This window comes from Aspergillus chevalieri, chromosome 3 (assembly GCF_016861735.1).
Source record: "Aspergillus chevalieri M1 DNA, chromosome 3, nearly complete sequence".
NCBI lineage: Eukaryota > Fungi > Ascomycota > Eurotiomycetes > Eurotiales > Aspergillaceae > Aspergillus > Aspergillus chevalieri.
Window position 1 is genome coordinate 1,435,240 of NC_057364.1, and position 21,750 is coordinate 1,456,989.

The following is a 21,750-nucleotide window of genomic DNA, read 5'->3' on the forward strand; positions in this document are numbered from 1 at the left end:
TATAGAAAAAAAAATTAAAAATTCTAAAAAATTATACAGACATTCTGTGGTGTGTATATAGTAGGCGGTTTGTATTATCAGCAGCATAAATAGGAATATGGGCTGAGATTTTGCGACATGACTGGATGGTGTTTGTGATGTATCATCCATTGCCGTAGTGTTGAACCGCCACGTGAGCTATCATATGTGAGCCGTCACAGTCATCTCAGTCCTATGCTATGGGGCTGAGGCCTGGTGGCCAGGCTGAAACAGGCCCAGGCTCATGAATCAGGGCTCTGTATCAAATCGAGTGGATTCCTCCCTCTCTCGCCTTGACTGGATACTCAGAGATGCTCTCCAAGGTACTCACCCAGTATACCAGACCACCCCCATTCCAGCTCTCCATCGAGAAACTGCAATTCCCCCGATGGAGATCATCCCTGACCAGAAATGCGCTTCTGCCAGATTGCGTGTCTCCAGATTGGACAACCGCCATCCAGTTCACAGGCAGTTATTCCGTAGACGATCCTTCTCCTCAAACACACAGCTCATCCACAACCATCTGCCAGGATTGGAGGGAATAGAACAGACTGACCCTCTGGTCTATTCCCCCTGACAGGCTGACAACCCCAGAACAACCCAAAACATTTGCTCTACCCGAGACAGGGCAGGTGCGAGCTCTCAACAGTGGGTTGATACATGACCTCTACTCTCCATGTTCCTCTTCACTGATGGCAGCCGCTTGAGCAACTCTGATGCTGTGGCTGGTGCTTGATGGTATGGACACTGGGGTGCTTGGAAGCAGGAGTCCACCTGCGGCCACCTCTGCCTCCCCAGGCATGAAGTTTTCGATGCAGAAGCCACTGCAGCTACTGAGGGGCTGAAGCTGCCCTCAATAGTGTCCAGGCCCCCTACACACAGAACTTATACATCCTTCTCGATAACCAGGAGGTAACACGACGGCTAATGGGCTCCCCCAGAAGCTCTAGCCAGAGCACCATCCTGGCCTTCCAAGAAATCACGATCGCCTGGCCCAATCGGCCCCTCAGATGTGAGACTATCCATCCTGGACAAGTGCATGTCCGCTGGATTCCTGGGCACGCTGGTATTACAGGAAATGAACAGGCCGATGAACAAGCAAAGAAAGGAGCTAGGTCAACCCCACAGACAAACAGTCCTCTAGAAGATATGCCTGGGCTCACTGGACTCAGAAGGAGGTCTTCTGGCGACAATTTGAATCATACTGGACTGAGAATTCGCTGCAGCAATATCAGGACCTCTCCATCAGCCTAGATAAACGATCCCATGAATTATTTCTCCCCAGAGCCACCCTTGGTCGACTCCTCGCGCGGTCAGGCCATGGAGACTTTTCCCAATATCATGAGCGGTTCGGGCATGAAGACGCCAAGTTGGAGTGCTCCTGTGGGCGCCCAAAAAGACCCCACCACTTCTACTACTGTCGGAAAGGCCACAAGGCATTCCCACAGCCATGGGGTAACTGGCAGGTGGATGAGATCCTGCGCTTAAGTCAGGAACAAGGGATCTCCATGAATGGTTGCAGAGGTCTCACTTTTACAGCACAATATGCCCAGCACACTAACTTCAAACCCCCGAAAACCAAAAAAAAAAAAAAAAAAAAACTCCCTCCCCCTTCCTCCCCTGGCTGTATATTGCCGAAACGGCAGGCCAAGTGTTTTCAGCAAGATCCCGCGCGGGAGCCTTCGCCAGTGTGTATGATAGAATTAGCTTAGCTACCAGATACGCGATTTCGCTCCGCCCGTCGTATGTGATAAAGGATTAATCGGATAAATGGTTGGCCCGAGTAGCGAGGCCAGAGATTCTCTTATAGTCGACGTGTGCGCACATTTTGTAGATTAAGCACTCAATCAGCTACGTATACGGACCTACGTTCGATAGACAGTACATCTCTACCTTCGCCTAGTTCTCTCCATATGACCTCGTTTAGTCCGGAATAATCGACTTCCAATTCCCCTTTTGATATGATCCGAGAGACCCCGCTTCATTAGTACCCACGGGTCACGTGCCTCATCGCCCTCGTTTTCTGCCCGGTAGTTATATAGTTTGCTTAGCCGATAGGCCATCAATCAATCAACCATCCACTACGTACCAAAACTCCGACGTAAAATAGCAACTAAAACCAAGGCCAACAGAGAAAGGGGATTAGCGAGCCAATGAGAATACCCTAGATGGATTGCGTATATGGCCTGAATGCTATCCCGTAGACGATCACCGAGATATCGTCCGACAGTTTTCTCTGTTGGCCTTTTCTCCCTTTTTCATGTATCTAGTCATATGCTCAATGGACTACCTGCTCCCTATCGCTCCACACCAACTAAACCTTTAGAGGCTAAATGAGTGCTGAACCAAGAAAGGAAAGGTCGCATCTTAACTCTAACACTTTCTGATCCCTTTTCCGATAGAGTCTCAAATGTTGAAAAACTGTCAATATTCGTGCAGCAAATTCACCTTCTCATCTGCTTTTGTTCCCTGGATAGTGAGGCTCAGGGCTGAATGTGCCCTAAGTTCTCAATACTGCTATCATCCTACGATCTCAAAATACAAACGCCCGACTAAATCCTCCGAAAGTATCACCCCTCAGTATCTCGCATACTTAATCTATTGTTACCCTATTTCAACCTTGAGAGGAAAAAACTGGAATTTATGATGTCGCACCGACCACGGAAACTCCAACGTGTCTCCAGAGCTTGTATGTGTCGACGATAACCTGTATTTGCCCATTCAGCTAAATGGTTAATATTATGACAGGCGACTTCTGCCACAGACGTAGTATCAAATGCAGCAGAGGTAATGACCCGCTAGGTCGTTGCCAAAACTGTGCCGATTTCGAGGTGTTCTGCACCTTTGATCGCGCTGCAAAGCGACGAGGGGTAAAGGCGAAGACTGCGGAAAATGTCGACCAAGTGAGACTGCAGTCTAATAAGACCTGTGAAGACTTTGATCCTTCTCTCACAGCACCTGAGAATGATTCCTTGCCGTCGGATGATCCTTGGAGTAGTCTCAACGACACGTGGTTTACGGCGATAGGTGAGAATGAAAGCAGCGCATTGCAGAATTCGTGGAAAGCATTCGCCATTTCCAGTGATCAGATGATCAAAACTCTCGTCCAGATATATTTTGAAATTGTATATCCAATGTAGTACACCCATCGTCGGCTTATTTCTGAGGTCCATTGAAGCTGACTACGTCTCAGATTCCCTTTATTCCATCGTCCTTCGTTCCTGGAGAAACTCGACAATTACGAGCATCTAAAGGATCGAGGACTCTTTGCTTCTACCATGGCTGTATGTGCCTTAGCTTCTGCTAGAGCACGCGACGGAGCTCTATATTCCGATCGTTGGCACCCCTCCCAGCTTGCGAAGCCACCTTCGGAGGCTTTCTACGCAGCAGCCAAAGATTCTATTCCAAGGGATCTGACTACGGCTAGAGGGCTGGAGTATATGCGTGCGTGTGCCATCCTCGCCATTGCTAGCATCCAGAATGGACAAACCAAATGGATGCATCAATATGCGGGCATCTATCATACCTTGGCTGGTATGGAAGGACTCCATGATGAGAAGCTGTGGCCGAAGCAGTTGAATCCTATTGAGATCGAAGAACGTCGAAGATTGGTATGGATATGCCAACCTGAATTCTCATTGACATTTATTGCAATAGAATTATATTGTTTACCGCTGTATTAACGTTCTTAGTTTTGGTCTATTTATACCTTAGACATTTACTCATCTATCGTGTGGGGAGGCATTATCCGATACAGAGAAGCACACTCGATGGTGCGCTATCCTAGTGAGGTTGACGATGAATTCATCACAAATAGTGGGTACGGCGTTCCGCCAGCCTCACCAGCATCGACCCGAACCGACCACGCAGATATTACCCTCATATCACGCCAGTCCGTGAGCTGGATTCGTGGCTGGAACTTCACAACGGATCTCTACCGGATCCTCGAGCATGCGGTGGATTTCCATCGACGTCGCTGGTCTCAAGGCAATGGGACAATGCAAGTGTGGTCTCTATTTGGACCAGCGTCTATGCCAGAAGGGATTGTGCTGGACCATGTTCTCACTCTTTATTCCGCATTGCCGTCGCAGTTTCGAGAAACGCTACCAGTTACAGGCGATCCTGCTAAAGATCTATTTGGGTTTCAATCTGCCAATATCCAAGCAACCTTGCAGCTCCTTCGTATGGTCCTATTTTCAGCTGAGGATCGAGGCGTTGAGAGGAAGTGCGATGTTGCAGGAGAGTTGCTGGGCGTGTTTTCGAAAGTCCCTGTTGAGTATCTCAAAGCTATCAGTTCTCCTCTTGTAAGCTTTCCCCTTTCCTCTGCAATTCCAAGATCTCTGTTCCTTCTTCGAATATCTGCACTGATAACACCAGCTCCATCACCTTGCAGGGATCGGCTGTATACTCGGGTCCGTAATGGAAGGGAGTCTCTCCGAAGCATCCTATCAGCGGGTTCGAGGTCTACTGTGAGTTACCTCGTTCATTCCCATGATCGCTTCTTCCTCCTATTAACTATAATATGATACGGATAGCCTTGAGATGGCCGACCTCCTTCGTCGCCTGGAATCTGGTCTTCATCGTGCCACAGATGCCAGCCAATGGCTCACGTCACAGGTTGATCGAATTGACAAGTACATGTGCACCCAGCACATTATCAACCCAAATTCCGAAGCACAGCAAGACAGTTCTGCCGTAAGCAATGCTGACTCTCTTACTGGTCAAGACTTCCAGCCCGAGGGGAATTCGGTTCCCCCGTATAATCACAATTCATCCGCTGTAGTTGGCTCAACTATAGCGGATTACGGTGATCAGTTGTCGCTGTTTCAACTGCCACAGGAGCTGCTGGAAGATTGGCCCTGGCCTTTTGATTCTATGCAGACTGAGGGGATGTTCCCATTGGGATTTGAATGACTTCTTTTTTTTTTTTTTTTTTTTTATGGCGAATGTCGACACCATGGGTGTTTGGTGCGTCTGAATCCGTACTTGGGCAACGGCCCCGGCAATGTCGTAAGGCTATTGGATATGAAAACGTCTCCATATATTTACTATGATATTTTGCAAAGGAATTATTATTATTATTTAATCAAGTTTATTGTCCATACCGAGCCCTAGAGCTATGACGGACGATCATCCGTGGACTTGAGGCCGGTTAGCTATTCTACAGTCTTTTGTTCTATAAGTTCCTGAGGCACTAGCCCCCTTCTATAGTCTTTCTGGCCCTTTTCCTCGCCCCAAACCGCCTGTATGCGCAGGGCCTTCCAGCACAGTGCTCTCCTTGTGTTTCAGAGCAGGATGGGTGTGGCCTAAGCTGGGGTTCGGCTTAGGCTACCCTCCCTGTTACCCTTCTCCTGTTCTACTTGCCTCCTCCAATGCTTCCAGTCCCCATTCCTCGTCTTTCCGAGCTCTCTCCACCGCCCGTTGTAGATATCCCTGAGGTAGAGCTACGCTGATGTTGACTAAGAATTTAGCAGTGCCCTAGTCGCTTTGGGGTCCCCTAGAAGTCGTCCTTGTGGGTGCTCCTCTGCAGCAGTGGGTCTCATAACCCCATCCAGCTCCAGATCCCTGTAGAGCTTGCTTCGTTGGTGTCGCCATTTCCGGCATTCAAATAGAAGATGGTGTATTGTCTCCCTTGATGCGTCACAACCTTTATAGGTTGCATCTTCTTGGGCCTCTTCCTGGGGGTTTGTTGGCTGCCTGATTTGCTACCTGGTCGGCTCTCTCATTTCCTTCTACCCCTGCATGTTTCGGAACCCACTGGATGGTGGTGTTACAGAACTCGCTGTATCAGCCTCACGTGATGATACAGAGTTAATACAGGCTCATTGGATAACAGCTCATGGAGAATATGCAAGAAGGAACAGGGATCAAATTGATATTCGGCGTGTTGGCACCTGATGGTCACGTGTTTCACGTGATATGCAGGGAGTATACTAATATACAAGACGGATGTTATACCATCAGCCTGGTATAGGTATACAAGTATACTATGGGAACATCATACCAGGAAAAGGAAGATATATATAAGGACGCTCACTCATGTACTTAGTTCAGTTCTTCGCGATCAATCTAGTTAATCAAGCATTGGTTACCTTCTAGTTTCTGACTCGTCCGCACTTAACCAACAACCCAGTATACGTACTCGGTTGGCCTTGTTTCTCTATTCGTTACCTTTACCGTTTCTACTTGTTGATTATCTTACGGAGCCTGGAGGGGGCGATATACCCATCAACGCATACGACATACCGAACCGGACCCGGAGGGGCATTGAGCATACGATTACTTGGGAGACACTTAGGGTAAGTGTCCAGTCTCGAAATACAACTAACTAGAACCCTAGGTACGATACGAGAGAAGCCAAGTTGTGACAGGTGGTCGCTTGCTAACTGCTTGTCAACTACTTGGCATCATCATAGTGCCACAAACAATTTAGTTTTGCACATCAAGAGCCATGAGGGCATTCATCTACAGGAGGGCCAGAAGGGCGGTCGGTTGCTCAGAAGGTGGTCGATGCTGCTGTCAGTAAGTGATTCCTCAGCGCTTGCCAAGCGGCTTTGAACTGATTATGACCTTCAGAGTGGTACAAAGGCTTGATGTTGGGGGTTGAGGCTGAGGTGCCCAGTGCCATTGGATCTAGGTCTGAGGCAGAAGACGAGGAGGAACATGAGGATGAGGAGGAAGGTGAGAAGGAAGGGACAGATGGAGAAGAAGCATCGGAGAGGCCTCCTTTGCTAATGAAGAAGAACGGGAGTGTAAGTGCTACCCAACTGCTGCTCAGCCACCTGGCGACTGCTTACGGGTATTTAGGTGCATGTGACAGACATGCGAAAGCAGGTGGTCCTCATGGGCCATAAGATCCCCTGTTCCGCTTGTGGCAATCGTAATGATTGCTGTAAGGACATGGAGAGCTGTGAATACTTCCATCTCTTTCAGCATGACATGGACTAGGTAGGTAGATGTGTCACAGGCTGCGCCTGTAGAATAAATAATATGTTATCCGGAGGAATGATCGGAGTCGTTATCTGACTACCTACCCCGCATAACGTACTTTTGTATATAAAAGGCTGTCTGATCGGACATCCGTTCTTCTCTTCTTTAACGAAACTTCTTGTATGATAGCTAGTTATTAGCGCTGCAGGCTTAGCCCATAACAAGATGCCAGGTGGACTGCTTCTCAACTGCTTCCTAGCTGCTTCTTAATCAACACGGTATATTTTGAATGCTTATCATGAATGTATATATGTATATATTGTATGTTGCACATGGAATTGAGGATGTAAGCAGGATTCCGCCTGTATGTCAATTCTTATAGATCATGCCACCAGACGACGAGAAAATAATGGCAGTAAGGATTTCTTGCTTGTAGTCTGATACGTTGACTTCGTTGATTGACAGTAAAAGGGCAATATCCTCATCTGAATACATCCTCTAGATCTTTGCATATAACTCTGGAGTATCCTTCCATAGCCCAACTAGACCATTTGGAGCATCACCAAGTACTGGGTCTTTCTCCGGCTTCGCAACATTCCATACAGCCTTGAGCCTTCCGACATCCTCTTCACCAATTACAAAATCCCACCCCCCACGATTCTCCGGATACGCGCCCATCATAGTAAATCCCGTAAGCTCGACCTTCGCCAGCGTGTCTTCCACATTCTCTGCCTGAATCCCACGCCCCCTCCCCGGCGTGAGCAAAGAGAACGGCGCAGCGGGTGTAGTATCGTACGTCTTGTGCGCCACACCAGCTGGAATAACAAAGACGTCGCCGGACTGTGCATTAATCTCAACGCCGCCGTTTTCCCTGGCGCCGGCCCAGGTGTTCTTGTCGAGGTCTGGGTCTGTGTCAGCGACTCCGAAACGGATTGTCGCTGTACCGGTTAAGACGATCATGCACTCGTGGACTGCGGAGTGGTAGTGGGACTGTTGGGTTGGACCGTAGCGGAAGATCCATTGTGTTTTCCAGCCGTTTTGGTGGAATTTGGTGTGTATGGTTTCGGGGCGAAAGTCGGATTCGGAGAAGAGGCCTTTGTAGTGGAGGAGAGGTTGCGGGGAGTTGGGAATGAGCTTTGTGGGTGGGAGATAGTATCGATTCACTTGGACCATGCTGGCGACTGACTGTCTTATGGCCTTGAGTGATATGTTTGAATGAATGTGTGTATTGGGCCCTGGGGTTTTTTTATTTGTAAGTTTGATATGAAAGCAGAAGCGTCACTGCATCGGACGTTTACCCGGTTGACCTTTGGCTGTCGGCTTCGGGAAGAGATCCGAGATGCAGATTACATGTTAGAGACTGACCAACACAGTCTCTGTATTTGCCTGTTCATAGCTGGATAGGAAGATCTTGTGCTCATGAAAGACATATACAGCGATTCTGACGCGTGTCGAAGTCCTAGAGTGCATTGTACGGAGTACGAGCATTGAGCCGACCGCCAGGAATTGCAGAAAATAAATTGATTTGCTATACGTGGATATTCAATGATTGCAATAGACAATTGATGACTGACCGACGACAGGAAAAATATTGCCTCAAGGTTGATTGAAACCCATAGCTGGAGAAGTGGTAATGACGCAGTGATAACTAGTGGCATGTATGCCTCAGGTATATAGTACCTTACTACTTATGCATTCATATTCATTCCTATTCATGTACATAACTCTCCATAGCGTCAGCCTCATCAAGCCACAATATCTTTGCGTCACTTGTGGCGCTCGCTAATTCCGCTTCGGGTGTGGCATACAATCGAATACTGACCATAGTCTAACTGATACTGCGATAACTTGAAGGAAGGAAATAATGCAGAATACACTAGTCTACATTCATCAACTCATAATCGTCCATCCATCCGTGTCTCCGTCATCATGGAATATCGAGCCCGAAGCGATCTGGTCGCGGACCCCATTTGAATTGAACCCCTGCGTAAGCGGACATGTATCGGAGAGCTTGTAACTGCAAACTACACCGTACACGGCCAAGGATTAAACTGATATATGCTAAGTAATGGAAGGCTCTATAGATACTCCGTATTTCTTGTCGTAATTAAGCATCCATCACGAGCGACCGATCGCGGATATAGATGTGGATGCGGACGCGACGGTCGCTTGGACTAGCCGCGGACCTCCTTCGAATTGAACCTAACAAGTACACGAATGCAGCAGCGACTTGGCCGCACACCCTCCTCGAGTTGAACCCTACATCAGCGTGCCCCATGTCAGAGGGCTCAGCTCACGGAGAAACTACGCTTCGATACGACCGATTAGCCATCGAGCAGTGGTGCTGAGTGATTTTGCTGCGTGTCTGGCCATGTCTCATGTCGTGATCTTTCGTCTATCAATAAAGATCAAGTGCTGAATCAACTTGCGCGCAGGCACGCGAAAGCTGCCCGCAGACCGCGGAACCTCCACCGGTTGAATCCCTTGCTCAGCGTACCTGTGTCGGAATCTCATCGCATCGGACGATACAGCCATACTGATCAGTGAGGAGATGTAGTTTTGTAGGGTGTAGGATAGTAATGTATCCCTCGTCATGATGGGTTACCCACCATGGGGAAACGATCGAAACGGATCAGTTTCTACTCTAGCAAAGTGCGACCTGGCCGCGGACCCCATTGGGTTGAACCCCTACCCGATTTGGGCTCATCCTCCCAAAACTACACAGCATGATCGCGGTTTAGACTAAAGCTGAAGGAATCATAGCTTGGTGGAATAAAAGAACAATGCACAGCTGTATCTCTCGTCGCAGTCAATCATCCATCATGAAATATCAAGAGCAAAGCCGCTTCGGGTACGGAGAGTACAGCGACCTGGACGCGGACCCAACTCAAGTAGACTTCAATCCCATCGCACCGAAAACTACGTTCACGATCACGGCTTAGAACACAGTAATAATTAAAAAAAAAAAAAAAAAATGGCCCTGTAGAATACGAAACAAGCACACCATCATATCCATCCATCCCTCACAATCGAACGCGAACGCGAACGCGAATGAATCCGAACTACCCCCTCAAACCCCGCGGACCTCCCTTGATCTGAACCCCCAAGCCAGCGCACCCAGCGCGAAACCTGTGTGCACACAAACCGCACCAATTTCAAACAAAAATTTTCCCGTGGGCCAAACTTTTCATCCAATACACGCGCATGCGCGCGGACCCGGTTCTGATCTGTGTGTGCTGAAGTGTCAAGGATGGGAGTTGTGAACCCCCGGGAGTTGAACCCCCGAAAAGGGTAATTCGACTCTTGGTTTGATTGTGGTGATTTTGTGTTGATTTCAGGTGCTTCTTTGGTATTTAAGAGTATTGGGTATTTTTGGGTTGCTTCTAAGTGGTGATATGTGCTGGATCAGTTAATAATATAGAAAGAAAGAGTCCTTGTGGTATCGTGGTAGCTCGTCGTTTTCCGCTGCGGTTACGTCGACGGACGGGGTGTTGAGTATACAGAGCGTGATCGCGCGCTTGAATAGGGTCTTTTGGTGGTTATCCAGTATGTTTTGAGTAAAGTAGAGCCTGGTGATTGGATTGGTGTCCCTTTTGGATGGGTTTTCGGCGCTTTTAGGACTATATCATCGGTATGGTCGTTCATCTACTGGATGTTACTCAGATATATATCGAGGAGGTACTGGTTACTCCCAGTTAGTACCACAACAGCACTACAAATTGACTATTTCCCCACAAGTTGAGTGCGCAGAATAACTTATGCTACTTGTGTATTCTATTCTCTCTTCCAAAATAATCACCAAGATGTAGATATGGCGTAAGTGGGATAGATGGACTACTCTACTATACCGGACTCGTTTCTCGGGAGTACACGCAACCGGTGGCTATAGTCAGGAAGGAGAATACGGAGAGTATCGAGTCCATTAGAGAAATTAAACCATGAAATGCGTAGAGCTACAGGATATTGTATTGGACCAACTATGTACGACTACCGAGATGAGATAGTACGCAAAACCAGTACCTACGAGAACGGCGAGAACGGACGCGACTGTTGACTACAAGGGATAGTTCAGCATACACTCGGGGACACCAAGCCCGTAAGCACGCGTAAATACGGCCCCCGTGCAGACCAAAACATAACGGACGCGTGAAGTAAATCGCACTACGGCCATTACAATGAAGAAAAATCGTTTCTGACTGTTTATTCAGATGGATCGTGACGCTCGCACGATAGCCTTATATGGCATCAGCCGAAGCGAAATGGCCGCTATGATACAGAAAATGAAAAGCTCACGAACACTAGCAGACCAATAGTGGACGCGCAATAGGAAATAAAATACGATAAAGAACCAAACCCAGACCCATGATTTGTAAAAGACACGAAAACAGATCAAAACACCTCAACGTCCCAGTCATACCGTGAAACCAACCCGAGAAAAGCAAACCGTCGCGTATCCACTACGCGTCGAATCGCGCAGGATGGTGGCGTATTGTTGTTGTAGCGCAAAGGAGGATATAAGAGGAAGATGACATAAAGCGGTAAAAAAGGAGAATAAGGAGAAGGTCGTTTAACCACCGAAACCGTAGAGGGTACGGCCCTGGCGCTTGAGGGCGTAGACAACGTCGAGCGAGGTGACGGTCTTTCTCTTGGCGTGCTCAGTGTATGTGACGGCATCACGGATGACACCCTCGAGGAAGGTCTTAAGAACACCACGGGTCTCCTCGTAGATCATGGCGGAGATACGCTTGACACCACCACGGCGTGCGAGACGACGGATAGCGGGCTTGGTGATACCCTGGATGTTGTCACGTAAGATCTTGCGGTGACGCTTGGCACCACCCTTTCCAAGACCCTTTCCACCTTTGCCGCCTGTAGGAATTCATTAGATACGGTCATCGCTGAAGATCCTCAGGAATAGAAGGATAGACTTACGGCCAGACATGATGTGAGATTAGGTTGAGTAGTAAGAAAAAGCGTAAAGTAGTTAAGATAAATGTGGAGAGGTAGATAGCTTTGGAGGAAAGGAAGAAGGAGAGAGTATGGAGCAGGAGATATTTGTATCGTCTGTCGCAGGACGCGGGGCCGCTACTGGAATCACCACGCTAATATTCGGATCGACCAATAAGAGAACAGGATCCGACGGACGGATTGATCTTCTTCGGAACAGCGATTTACCGGAACAGTATTGATCTTACGCAATACACACCCAACGACTGGTAACCCCTGGTAAAAAAAAGATCAAACAGATCAGAATGATCTCAGGAACGGTAATTAATTACCTGATACGAGTTATGGCGGGTATGATTCTCCCTTGTGGTTGGGATCAAGCGTTGACAGGCTGGTATGGTTGATGCTAGTGATCCTGAACTGTGATTGGCCGATGTGGAATGGAGGTCTCGCTTAGCGGACACCTGACTGTTCCATTCTAACCTGACCAATCAGACACTCGCGTATCACTGATGCAATACAGTCATTTTCCCTGGTTCTTTTTTTCCCTCGTCTAATGCTGGCCCAATCGGGAATAGGGCCGTTCCAGATCAACCTTCCCTCCTTTCGCTTACTACAAATACTTCCTTCCCCCACCCGCTGTCTCCGTCTTTCTTCCATCTCCCTCATCCATCCATCTCTACTTATCACTTTTTCATCGAAGTCCATCAACCACAATGGCCAGAACCAAGCAGACAGCCCGTAAGTCTTTCATCAACACTTTATCTTTTTATTACTTCGATACTAACTGCCTCCAGGTAAGTCCACTGGTGGCAAGGCCCCCCGTAAGCAGCTCGCTTCCAAGGCTGCCCGCAAGGCCGCCCCTTCGACCGGTGGTGTCAAGAAGCCTCACCGCTACAAGCCTGGTAAGTCTCTTTACTGATTTATATCTTTGCGGCTTATACTAACTTCACGAAAGGTACCGTCGCTCTCCGTGAGATCCGTCGCTACCAGAAGTCCACCGAGCTCTTGATCCGCAAGCTCCCCTTCCAGCGTCTCGTCCGTGAAATCGCTCAGGACTTCAAGTCGGACCTCCGTTTCCAGTCCTCCGCCATTGGTGCTCTTCAGGAGTCCGTTGAGGCCTACCTCGTCTCCCTCTTTGAAGACACCAACCTGTGCGCCATCCACGCCAAGCGTGTCACCATCCAGTCCAAGGACATCCAGCTCGCCCGCCGTCTCCGTGGTGAGCGCTCTTAGATGCGCCTAATACTTCTCTTTACTCGTTTCTATTTGGGAAGGCGATAATGGGGTTTTGCTTTTTCTAATTTCCTTTTTCATGACTGGCGATACATGATGGGTTTCTGCTTCAAATATCACTGGGTTCCGGCACTGGGTTTGTGTTTTGTTTTGCTTTGACTACCATAAATACTGAAGAGTCGTTGAGATGCGGCTTGGTGGATATGGTCATGGCTCGTCCTCCTGTACATTAAAGCTATCCACCGTGGTGTCTGTAACAAGCACCACTTCATGATGAAATGCACTTTGAAAGCACCTTCTCTTTCGTAGCATTGTCTGTTTTATACACGGTCGCGCCTTTGTTACCCCGCAACGCGACCGTGTTGTGTATTAAGCGTCGGGCTCCGTGTTGCGTGTCCCGGCTCTATTACGAGTACACAATGTGTATAACGTATCCGGTAAGCGAGTCGGCCACGCAAGCGAGTCGGCCACACCTGTATTGCATATAAAATGGCAATTTTTAAGACCCCAGTATCTTAACAACAACATGTCAAGAGCACCTAAAATCTAGAAAATAGAATTATATGATGGTACATATACAGATACTAAGCCTAGGACCTCGCAGAACTTTTGATTCCTTATATTACAGAGAACAGGCTTCAAATACAGTTGTATTTAAAAATATACTGTTTTTCAGGCCATAGAAAAAGAAATAAAAATTCTGAAAAATAATACAGACCTTCTGTGGTGTGTATATAGTAGGCCGTTTGTATTATCAGCAGCATAAATAGGAATATGGGCTGAGATTTTGTGGTCTCAAAAAGTGCCATTTTATATGCAATACAAATGTGGCCGACTCGCTTGCGTGGCCGACTCGCTTACCGGATACGTTATTTGATGACTCCAGATGACTCAACTTCGCAGAAGCCTGCTTTCCTGATGTGGCAAATGTGAAGTCATACACATTCCGTATCCCACCGGTCGCGTAGGATGGCTACAAGCAGGAGCAGATAATAGTAAACGCTCATATACCACGTTGTTATATTATTCGTAGAGCCATAGAATGAATTAAATAGAGAAATGCATCGTAGTCGTGGTTGAACTGACTGCTCATGGACGACCACGACGGATATATATCCTGAACTTCGCAAGACTCCTTCTATCGTCCAACTTGTATCTCAACAAGCAAAAATCAACCACGCTAGATTTGTATACAATAGTAGAGGGTGATTTATGTAAAAACAACCCCTAGATTTATCTGCGAGGTAAGTCCTCAGTCGCGTCGTTGTCACGTGTAATCGACGGATTTACACGCGGCTCACTAAAACTAGCCACGAATAACCTTTTCGAGAACGAGTAATAACCAAGAACCATGTCTACCAGACGGAAGCCAGACTCTTTTGACTGAAGTCCGAAGAATGCGCCAGTCCACTTCATCCGACTCGAGAATCGGCCTGCAAAGTCCTGCAACGGTTGTGCTACTTGCAAGTACGTATTCCCATCACTATACATAGAAAGATAACTCATTGGTCAATCAGATTTCGAAAAGTAAAATGTGACGAGAGACGGCCGCGCTACCAGCGCTGTGCCAGTACTAGACGAAAGTGCGAATGTCAAGTGCCGTCCGGATATGGCACGTACGCCATCGCCACCAGCATCGTCTCTTCTCTCGGGATTATCTTCATCGAGAGTGAATATCTCAGCTCAAAGGGAAAGACGCACATTTGAGCACTACTTCTATCGTGGTGCATTGTCTATCGCAGGGGCGCTTGATCTCAGATTTTGGAAAGACATCGTACTGCAATTGACCAGTTTGGAGCCGGCGGTATGGGATGCGGTCATTGCCGTCAGTGCTCTATACGAGACACTGACCCCTTCACTTGACCCTGTTTCAAATGATGTTGAAAAGAATGAAGCGCCGAGCTGGTACTCGCGCTCGATGATGAGCGTCCGGAAACTAATCGAGCAGAACAGAGCCAACCAGGAGATTGCAATCGTCACCTGCGTGCTGTATATCTGCATCGAGATATTGCAGGGACACATGAGCGAGGCGCTACAGTTATATGAACACGGTGTATCCCTTATTTACAAGCTGCGCCCCTCTTCCGCTACCAAAGCGTCGTTCTTGGAGATACTATCATACCATTGCTCTTCCGAATGGGGAGCGCGGCTTTGTCGACGGCGGGCGTGCCTGTTGTCAAAGATGTATTTGCTCTTGTGGATCATCGGGGGATACTAGGTTCTTTACTGTTGAGGCTTCTCGTGCTGCTCTTGCACTCTTACGAGGGAATCGTTGCTTTTTCGATGGGAGGCTGGGGCTCATATTCTTGAGGTTGGATCTGCGGTCAATGTATCTGCAGAGATTTTTGCTCGTCAACAAAGCCTTCTATCACGGCTCGAAGATTGGTATAGCTCGTTCACCGGGCTGGTAAACAGCCAAACGATCCCATATACTAGAGCGCGATATCAACACTACGGACCTTCCATGCAGCTATATACATAATCCTATCTACATGTCTCACACAGCGCGAAACCGCTTTTGACAGCTACCTGCCCCATTTTCAAGCTATCGTTGACCATGCCTCTCAGGCCCTCGCCACCAGCACTACAGATAACCAGACATTATTCACATTTGAGTCTGGTGTAGGTCAACCGCTCTTCTTTACAGCTATAAGCTGTCGTGATCCGGTATTATGACGGGAGGCATTATCGCTGCTTCGACGCGTTCCGCAGGAGGGATTCTTTGAGTGTGAGCCTCGGGTGGCGAGTGCGGAGGAGTAGATTTGGATGGAGCAGGGGAGGATAGAGGGGTTGATGGTGCGGGCGTCTGATTTGGAGGAGACTACGGATCCAATGGCTTTCATGGGTCATCCATCAGAAGTCAGTGCTGAGAACGGGGTTAAGGAAATACCACTCGAGAGACTGGCTAATCTTCCCTACGTGGGGAATCTGGTTACCATTGAAGATGATCTCTCAAACGACCAGTTATTCTCTGGCAACGAACGGTGTCCTATTCACGAGGGACATCATATCCGCAAAAATGTTGTTGTGCAGTTGAACAGTCTTTCGTCCGATGGCATACCCCAGAGTCGACATTCTCTGCATCTTACGAGAAACCGACCAAATCGGATTACTGGGATGGAAAGAAAGTATTTCCTTCCATTGAACCCGACAAAAGCCAGCAGCACTAGATGGTCACGACAGCTATGCCCACAAATTCATGACAACGATAACAAATTCTCCGAGTTTCTGTTTTCACCAAAGATACCCACGACGTCAATAAACCCAACATTATACATATCCCATCATAAATACCAAAGACCCCTATCCATACACCTACACAACATCATCCCCACCCTTCCCCCTTGCCCTTCTCGACGCAAACGCGAAAACCCCCAGATTCCTCTCCCGCACCTCCCGCATATACTGCGCCTGCTCATTCGACGGGTTCCGGTATCCGTCACTTTCGTGCTCGAGGCCCGTTGCCAGGGCGTACACGCCGTAGCCGATGAAGACGAAGATGATGCAGCCGAGGATGATGAGGAAGACGATTACTTCGCGGGTGAGGTGGGCCATTGCTGTTCTGTCGGGTGGGAGGGTTAGTTTGGGATTCTAACACAGTTGGGAGGTGGATCGTACTGGGATTTTGAGAGTGTATGATAAGAATGACCTGTACAGAAGAAGGGAATGGAGTCTTGTCCAGAGTATGAAACATAACGAGTGGCTGCTGGTTTAAAAGACCGACTTGATGTTTGAGAGAGTGGCACGAGACGGGTAACAACCGCACTTATAGGTTTCCGTTTCCCACTAGTCAGCAGATTACGACCAATTCTACAAATACTCCCAAAAGTCTCTTTAGCCCCCATACTCATCATCGTCTCCTGGGGTGAAAAGCAAAACTTGAGAATAAGTGGTGATGATACATCTGATTGGCCGGAACTAAAACTACCCTAATTCTCAAAAAGGACTAGCGTCCGAGCAGAAACTGAGAATAGAAAGAGTGATATCATAATCCGAGCGGGCCAATCAGAATCCGCCGCTGAGAAGTTCTAGTATACGAGTTTATTTCTGGTCGGATCAAGTCCATGAGAGCACTAAGTAGTGGTCAGAGCTATATTGGAGGCGCGGATAAAAGTATGCTGCTTCAACGGTCGCCTGGAAGCTGTCAGCTAGGATCAGACTATAAGTGTAAGATTGGCCTGCCACCCACCAGGAGTATTTGCTCGTTCAAAACGGCCATGAATCAAGCCGAAGGCTCAGCTGGGTCGGTCAATCTGAACGAGAGAAGAGAGGATAGGTGCAAAATCCTCTTTCGCGCCGTGACCATGAGCGATGGCTTCGAAGCCATCGCCAAGATCCTGTATCATATTTCAATGCCGAAGCATTATGCTACTGCTAGCGAGGCTGCTACTATGTAATATCTGCTTGGTAGGAGGTCCCTGTGCTGAAAGTAAATTGGTATTCTGCGTCGGGGAGCAGTTTTGTTGGTGTGGAGTATATCATTATGGAGAAGGTGGTGGGGGTTGGGATGGAGAGTAGATGGTTGGATATGTGTAAGTAGGAGCGGTTTACGCTTGTGCCGAGTTTTGTGGAGATTGAGAGAAAGGTTTTTGATCTGCCGTTTGGGTCTAGTGGGAGTATTTATTTTGAGAAGGAATGTTTCGGTTGAACTTCAGGCTGCGCTGTATACAGCCGATGCGAAAGAGGGGAATGAAGATTCAGAGACGTTCTGCATTGGTCCACTGCGGGTTACATTTTTTGGTGGGGGAAAAGAGCTGGTTTTGATATACGCCGTGGGCCATGTGAGTTCAGCACTTGAGCATTATGGTCGTACCCGTGTTTGACAAGCTACAGGGAACGACCCAACGGGGTATTTGAGATCGACTACACAGAATGAGATTGAATGGATACGGCAAATGAGAAGCCAGAAGAACTCGACTTATGGCATAATGGCCTCTTCCGCGGGCAAAAGCCTCTAGAAGATTACATTGGTCTCTTGGACAAATATCTTGTTCTGGCGCCGTATTTGCTTCCGAAGGATGCTAATAGTCCTCTGAACTGGCCCACACTTCGTCATCAGGGTACGCTTTTCCATGAGGCTCACAGGACAGAGCTGACCAAACAGACTTGAACCCAAATAACATCTTTATTTCACCCGACTCGAGCGCCATATCTTGTATCATCGACTGGCAGCACACAGCAATCGAGCCGCATCTACTAGTTGCACAATATTCGCAAGCATTTGAGGACCTTGATATCGAACAATTTCTCGAACTGAAAGAGCCAAAAATTCCGGCAGACTACGAAACGCTGTCTGCTGAGGAGCAACTTGAAGCCGATGAACTGTACGGACGACGTCTCATCTTTTACTACTACCGCATCTTCAACGGCCGCTTGAACAAGGTCCATACCCAGGCGCTACGTGATCCCTCCTTCGCCTCCTCCAGCACCTGGTGGATAGGGCTGGTAGACAATGGAGTGGAAACCTCATGTCGTTGAAGGGGGCATTAGTACGGATGATCGAGTATTGGCCGCATTTGCCTGATACAAAGGGGGTGCCTTGTCCTGCACAGTTCACTGATGTTGAAATGGATGGCTTCTTTGAGCGAGAGCAGCTGCGGTTTGACTTGAATAATGCCGTGACGCTCTGGCAGGAACAGGTTGGCCTGAATGAAGGTGGCTGGGTCAGTAATGAGCATTATGATGTGGCTGTCCGGAAAGTTGCTGAATTGACGGCTTTTCTCATTACAATTGCAGAAGATAACGAGGAGGATATCCGTTTTCTGGAGAGAGGGTGGTTGTTCCGAGATCGAGAAGAGACGAGTTGATAATGATAAAAATAGAGTCGGCGAAACAAGTTCCGATCACCGATGGAGATAAGGTAACTCCGATCTATGCATAATAATGCACAGAGTCGTAACGGGCTATGCTTGGCATTGGCCAATGGCGGTGGACGTGCCGGGAAGCCGAGAGCGGCCCCGCTAGACCTAAAACGTGGTGGTCCGATGCATAAGCCCCACATGATGCCAGTGCGAATGCATGCATAAGAGTCCTGTCACAGTCAGCAATTCTTTGTCCGTACAGAGAACGGAGTGATAGTGATATATGCTCATATTCGTCATACCAATTATCACAAATATCCTAATTATTGCTACCAGCCAATGTAGGAGTACTGCATAAGACTACTCCGGACTACTGTAGAGTACAGAGAATTGCAGGACCAAACGTTATCTAGATTCTTCTAGCTCCGACAGCGGCCCCACCAGCCCCGAAGCCGTCAAGCATCTTTTATGCAGTGCATAACGCCATAAGCCCATTAATGCCAACTTATCGGCTGTTCGGCCCCCTATTACGGTTTAGCGTCTTTTCATCCTGCTTCTCATTTGCCCAATACGGTAATCAGCCGAGGTGCCGCCGAGACTCAAAGAAAAACGCGGTCGAGGCATATATAAGATGAGTCTGTCCTTTTTCTTCTGGTTTCTGTTTCGAGTTTTCAGTGCTTATTACTTGCATATCAGCCGTCTTATATGCCCTGTCGTGGGTTGTTAATCTGATCTCATCTCTCTCACTTTATCGATCAGCATACGCTCCCCGCATTCGCCAATCGAACGTTGACAACCGACGGCACTCGGTCTTCGCTTCATTTCATCTGCCTCTTATGGCAGCTGCCGACAAGAAACCAAACATGACAGATAACATCGAGTCGCCAATGCCCACCAAGATCCCCTGGTGGCGGCTGGTCGTCGACCAGGGCGTCCTCACCCAGGAGATCATCGACTACCCATACCCCGGCTCCGGCACCGACGAGGACCCCTACGTGGTGACCTGGATGCCCAATGACCCGCGCAATCCGATGTTGTTCAGCCAGTGGAAGAAATGGACAATTACTATGTTGGTTGCCATTGCGACGCTGGCTGTTGCGCTGGTGTCGTCGGCATATACGGGTGGTATTGCGCAGATTGAGCAGCAGTTCCATATCGGGAGTGAGGTGGCTACGCTTGGTGTTTCGCTTTTCGTTTTAGGGTTTGCTATTGGTAAGTTGGCTTGGGTTTTACTATTGAGGGAATAATAGCTGACGATCATAGGCCCTCTTCTCTGGGCGCCGCTTAGTGAACTGTTCGGCCGTCAGATTCTCTTCATCGTCACATACTGCGCCCTAACTGCGTTTAACTCTGGTGCTGCTGGCTCGCAGAACATCTGGACTCTTATTATCCTTCGTTTCTTCGCTGGATCCTTTGGATCGTCGCCGTTGACTAACGCCGGTGGTGTTATTGCCGATATGTTCCCGGCAAAGGAGCGTGGTATTGCTATGAGTTTGTTTGCTGCTGCGCCGTTTTTGGGTAAGTTCATATGCAATCAGCCCACTCACGTTATCATAAACTAACTTCCTCGCAGGTCCCGTCCTTGGCCCCATTATCGGTGGTTTCTTGGGAATGAACGCTGGCTGGAGATGGGTTATGGGCTTCTTGGGTGCCTTCTCCGGTGTCGTCTGGATCATCGGCTCGCTTCTCATCCCAGAGACCTACGCTCCCGTGCTCCTGCGTCGCCGCGCAGAGAAGCTGACCAAGCGCTCCGGCAAGATCTACCGCAGCAAGCTCGAAATCGACCAGGGCAAAGTCGACCTGAAGGAATCATTCAAGGTTGCCCTGTCCCGTCCTTGGATTCTGCTTTTCCGTGAACCTATCGTGTTCTTGCTGTCCTTGTACATGGCTATCGTATACGGTACCTTGTACATGCTGTTCGCCGCGTACCCTATTGTGTTTGAAGGAGTCCGCGGCTGGAACCAAGGTGTTGGAAGTCTTCCGTTCCTGGGAATCATGGTGGGCATGTTGATGGCCGTCGCCTATTCGATCTGGGATAACAAGCGATACATCCGGGTCCAGGATGAGAACGGTGGTTTTGCGCCTCCCGAGGCACGTTTGGCACCTTGCTTGATCGCATCTATCGCCATTCCAGTCGGCCTGTTCTGGTTCGCATGGACCAACTACCCCTCTATCCACTGGATGGCCCCTATTGCCGCCGGTGTTCCCTTCGGTTTCGGAATGGTCCTTGTCTTCCTAGGTATCATGAACTACCTGATCGACGCCTACACCATCTTCGCCGCTTCAGTCCTTGCCGCCAACTCCGTCCTGCGTTCGTGCTTCGGTGCCGCCTTCCCTCTTTTCACCACCTACATGTACCAAGACCTGGGTATCCACTGGGCCTCCTCCATCCCAGCCTTCCTGGCCGTCGCCTGTGTCCCGTTCCCCTTCCTGTTCTACAAGTACGGCCCGAACATTCGCAAGAGCTGCAAGTACGCTGCGCAGTCCGACGCCTTCATGCGCAAGCTGCAGGAGCAGGCTCAACAACCCGAGTTTGACCAGGATGAGAAGGAAGAGGAAGCATTCGACCGCACCGAAGCACCCGCGCCTGAGTCTCATGTCTCGGATGACAGCAGCAGCGAGGAATCGAACGTTGGACGCTTGGGTCGGTTGCCGTCTATGCCGTCTATGCAGCAGATCCGCAGCCACGCTTCTTCGAGGACGGCGGGGTCTCGAAAGGTGGCATACGACGGGAACCCGTATGACATTGATCGTGTCAACACTCGTGAATCGTTCAAATGATCGACTCACTCCGCGTGTGTTGCCCTAGAGTGACGCT

At 48.7% G+C, this 21,750-nt stretch overlaps 8 protein-coding genes across 8 annotated transcripts; 5 read left to right on the forward strand and 3 right to left on the reverse strand.

Moving 5' to 3' along the window:
* Positions 1 to 2,664: 2,664 nt before the first annotated feature.
* Positions 2,665 to 4,932, forward strand: ACHE_30520S (putative C6 transcription factor; the record flags this gene model as incomplete). The annotated part of the gene is made up of 6 exons (XM_043277147.1): positions 2,665 to 2,707; positions 2,767 to 3,154; positions 3,212 to 3,629; positions 3,711 to 4,322; positions 4,396 to 4,487; positions 4,554 to 4,932. The coding sequence occupies 6 exons, from the start codon at positions 2,665 to 2,667 to the stop codon at positions 4,930 to 4,932; spliced, it is 1,932 nt and encodes a 643-aa protein (XP_043135055.1).
* A 1,679-nt stretch (positions 4,933 to 6,611) lies between these two features.
* Positions 6,612 to 6,966, forward strand: ACHE_30521S (uncharacterized protein; the record flags this gene model as incomplete). Its single annotated transcript, XM_043277148.1, has 2 exons — positions 6,612 to 6,770; positions 6,826 to 6,966. 2 exons carry the CDS (start codon positions 6,612 to 6,614, stop codon positions 6,964 to 6,966), a joined length of 300 nt encoding a protein of 99 aa, XP_043135056.1.
* Positions 6,967 to 7,446: 480 nt separating this feature from the next.
* ACHE_30522A (cupin domain-containing protein) lies at positions 7,447 to 8,121 on the reverse strand (the record flags this gene model as incomplete). Its single annotated transcript, XM_043277149.1, has 1 exon — positions 7,447 to 8,121. One exon carries the CDS (start codon positions 8,119 to 8,121, stop codon positions 7,447 to 7,449), a length of 675 nt encoding a protein of 224 aa, XP_043135057.1.
* A 3,394-nt stretch (positions 8,122 to 11,515) lies between these two features.
* Positions 11,516 to 11,890, reverse strand: HHF1_1 (histone H4; the record flags this gene model as incomplete). Its single annotated transcript, XM_043277150.1, has 2 exons — positions 11,516 to 11,817; positions 11,881 to 11,890. The coding sequence occupies 2 exons, from the start codon at positions 11,888 to 11,890 to the stop codon at positions 11,516 to 11,518; spliced, it is 312 nt and encodes a 103-aa protein (XP_043135058.1).
* A 721-nt stretch (positions 11,891 to 12,611) lies between these two features.
* hhtA (histone H3) lies at positions 12,612 to 13,131 on the forward strand (the record flags this gene model as incomplete). Its single annotated transcript, XM_043277151.1, has 3 exons — positions 12,612 to 12,636; positions 12,693 to 12,800; positions 12,854 to 13,131. 3 exons carry the CDS (start codon positions 12,612 to 12,614, stop codon positions 13,129 to 13,131), a joined length of 411 nt encoding a protein of 136 aa, XP_043135059.1.
* A 3,346-nt stretch (positions 13,132 to 16,477) lies between these two features.
* Positions 16,478 to 16,985, reverse strand: ACHE_30525A (uncharacterized protein; the record flags this gene model as incomplete). The annotated part of the gene is made up of 2 exons (XM_043277152.1): positions 16,478 to 16,693; positions 16,750 to 16,985. Coding segments are annotated over 2 exons (452 nt in total), but the record flags the coding sequence as incomplete, so codon positions are not given.
* Positions 16,986 to 18,013: 1,028 nt separating this feature from the next.
* On the forward strand, positions 18,014 to 18,609 carry AIM9 (phosphotransferase enzyme; the record flags this gene model as incomplete). The annotated part of the gene is made up of 2 exons (XM_043277154.1): positions 18,014 to 18,191; positions 18,236 to 18,609. The coding sequence occupies 2 exons, from the start codon at positions 18,014 to 18,016 to the stop codon at positions 18,607 to 18,609; spliced, it is 552 nt and encodes a 183-aa protein (XP_043135061.1).
* Positions 18,610 to 19,768: 1,159 nt separating this feature from the next.
* ACHE_30527S (MFS transporter) lies at positions 19,769 to 21,713 on the forward strand (the record flags this gene model as incomplete). Its single annotated transcript, XM_043277155.1, has 3 exons — positions 19,769 to 20,144; positions 20,196 to 20,450; positions 20,506 to 21,713. The coding sequence occupies 3 exons, from the start codon at positions 19,769 to 19,771 to the stop codon at positions 21,711 to 21,713; spliced, it is 1,839 nt and encodes a 612-aa protein (XP_043135062.1).
* Between the last annotated feature and the right edge of the window lie 37 nt (positions 21,714 to 21,750).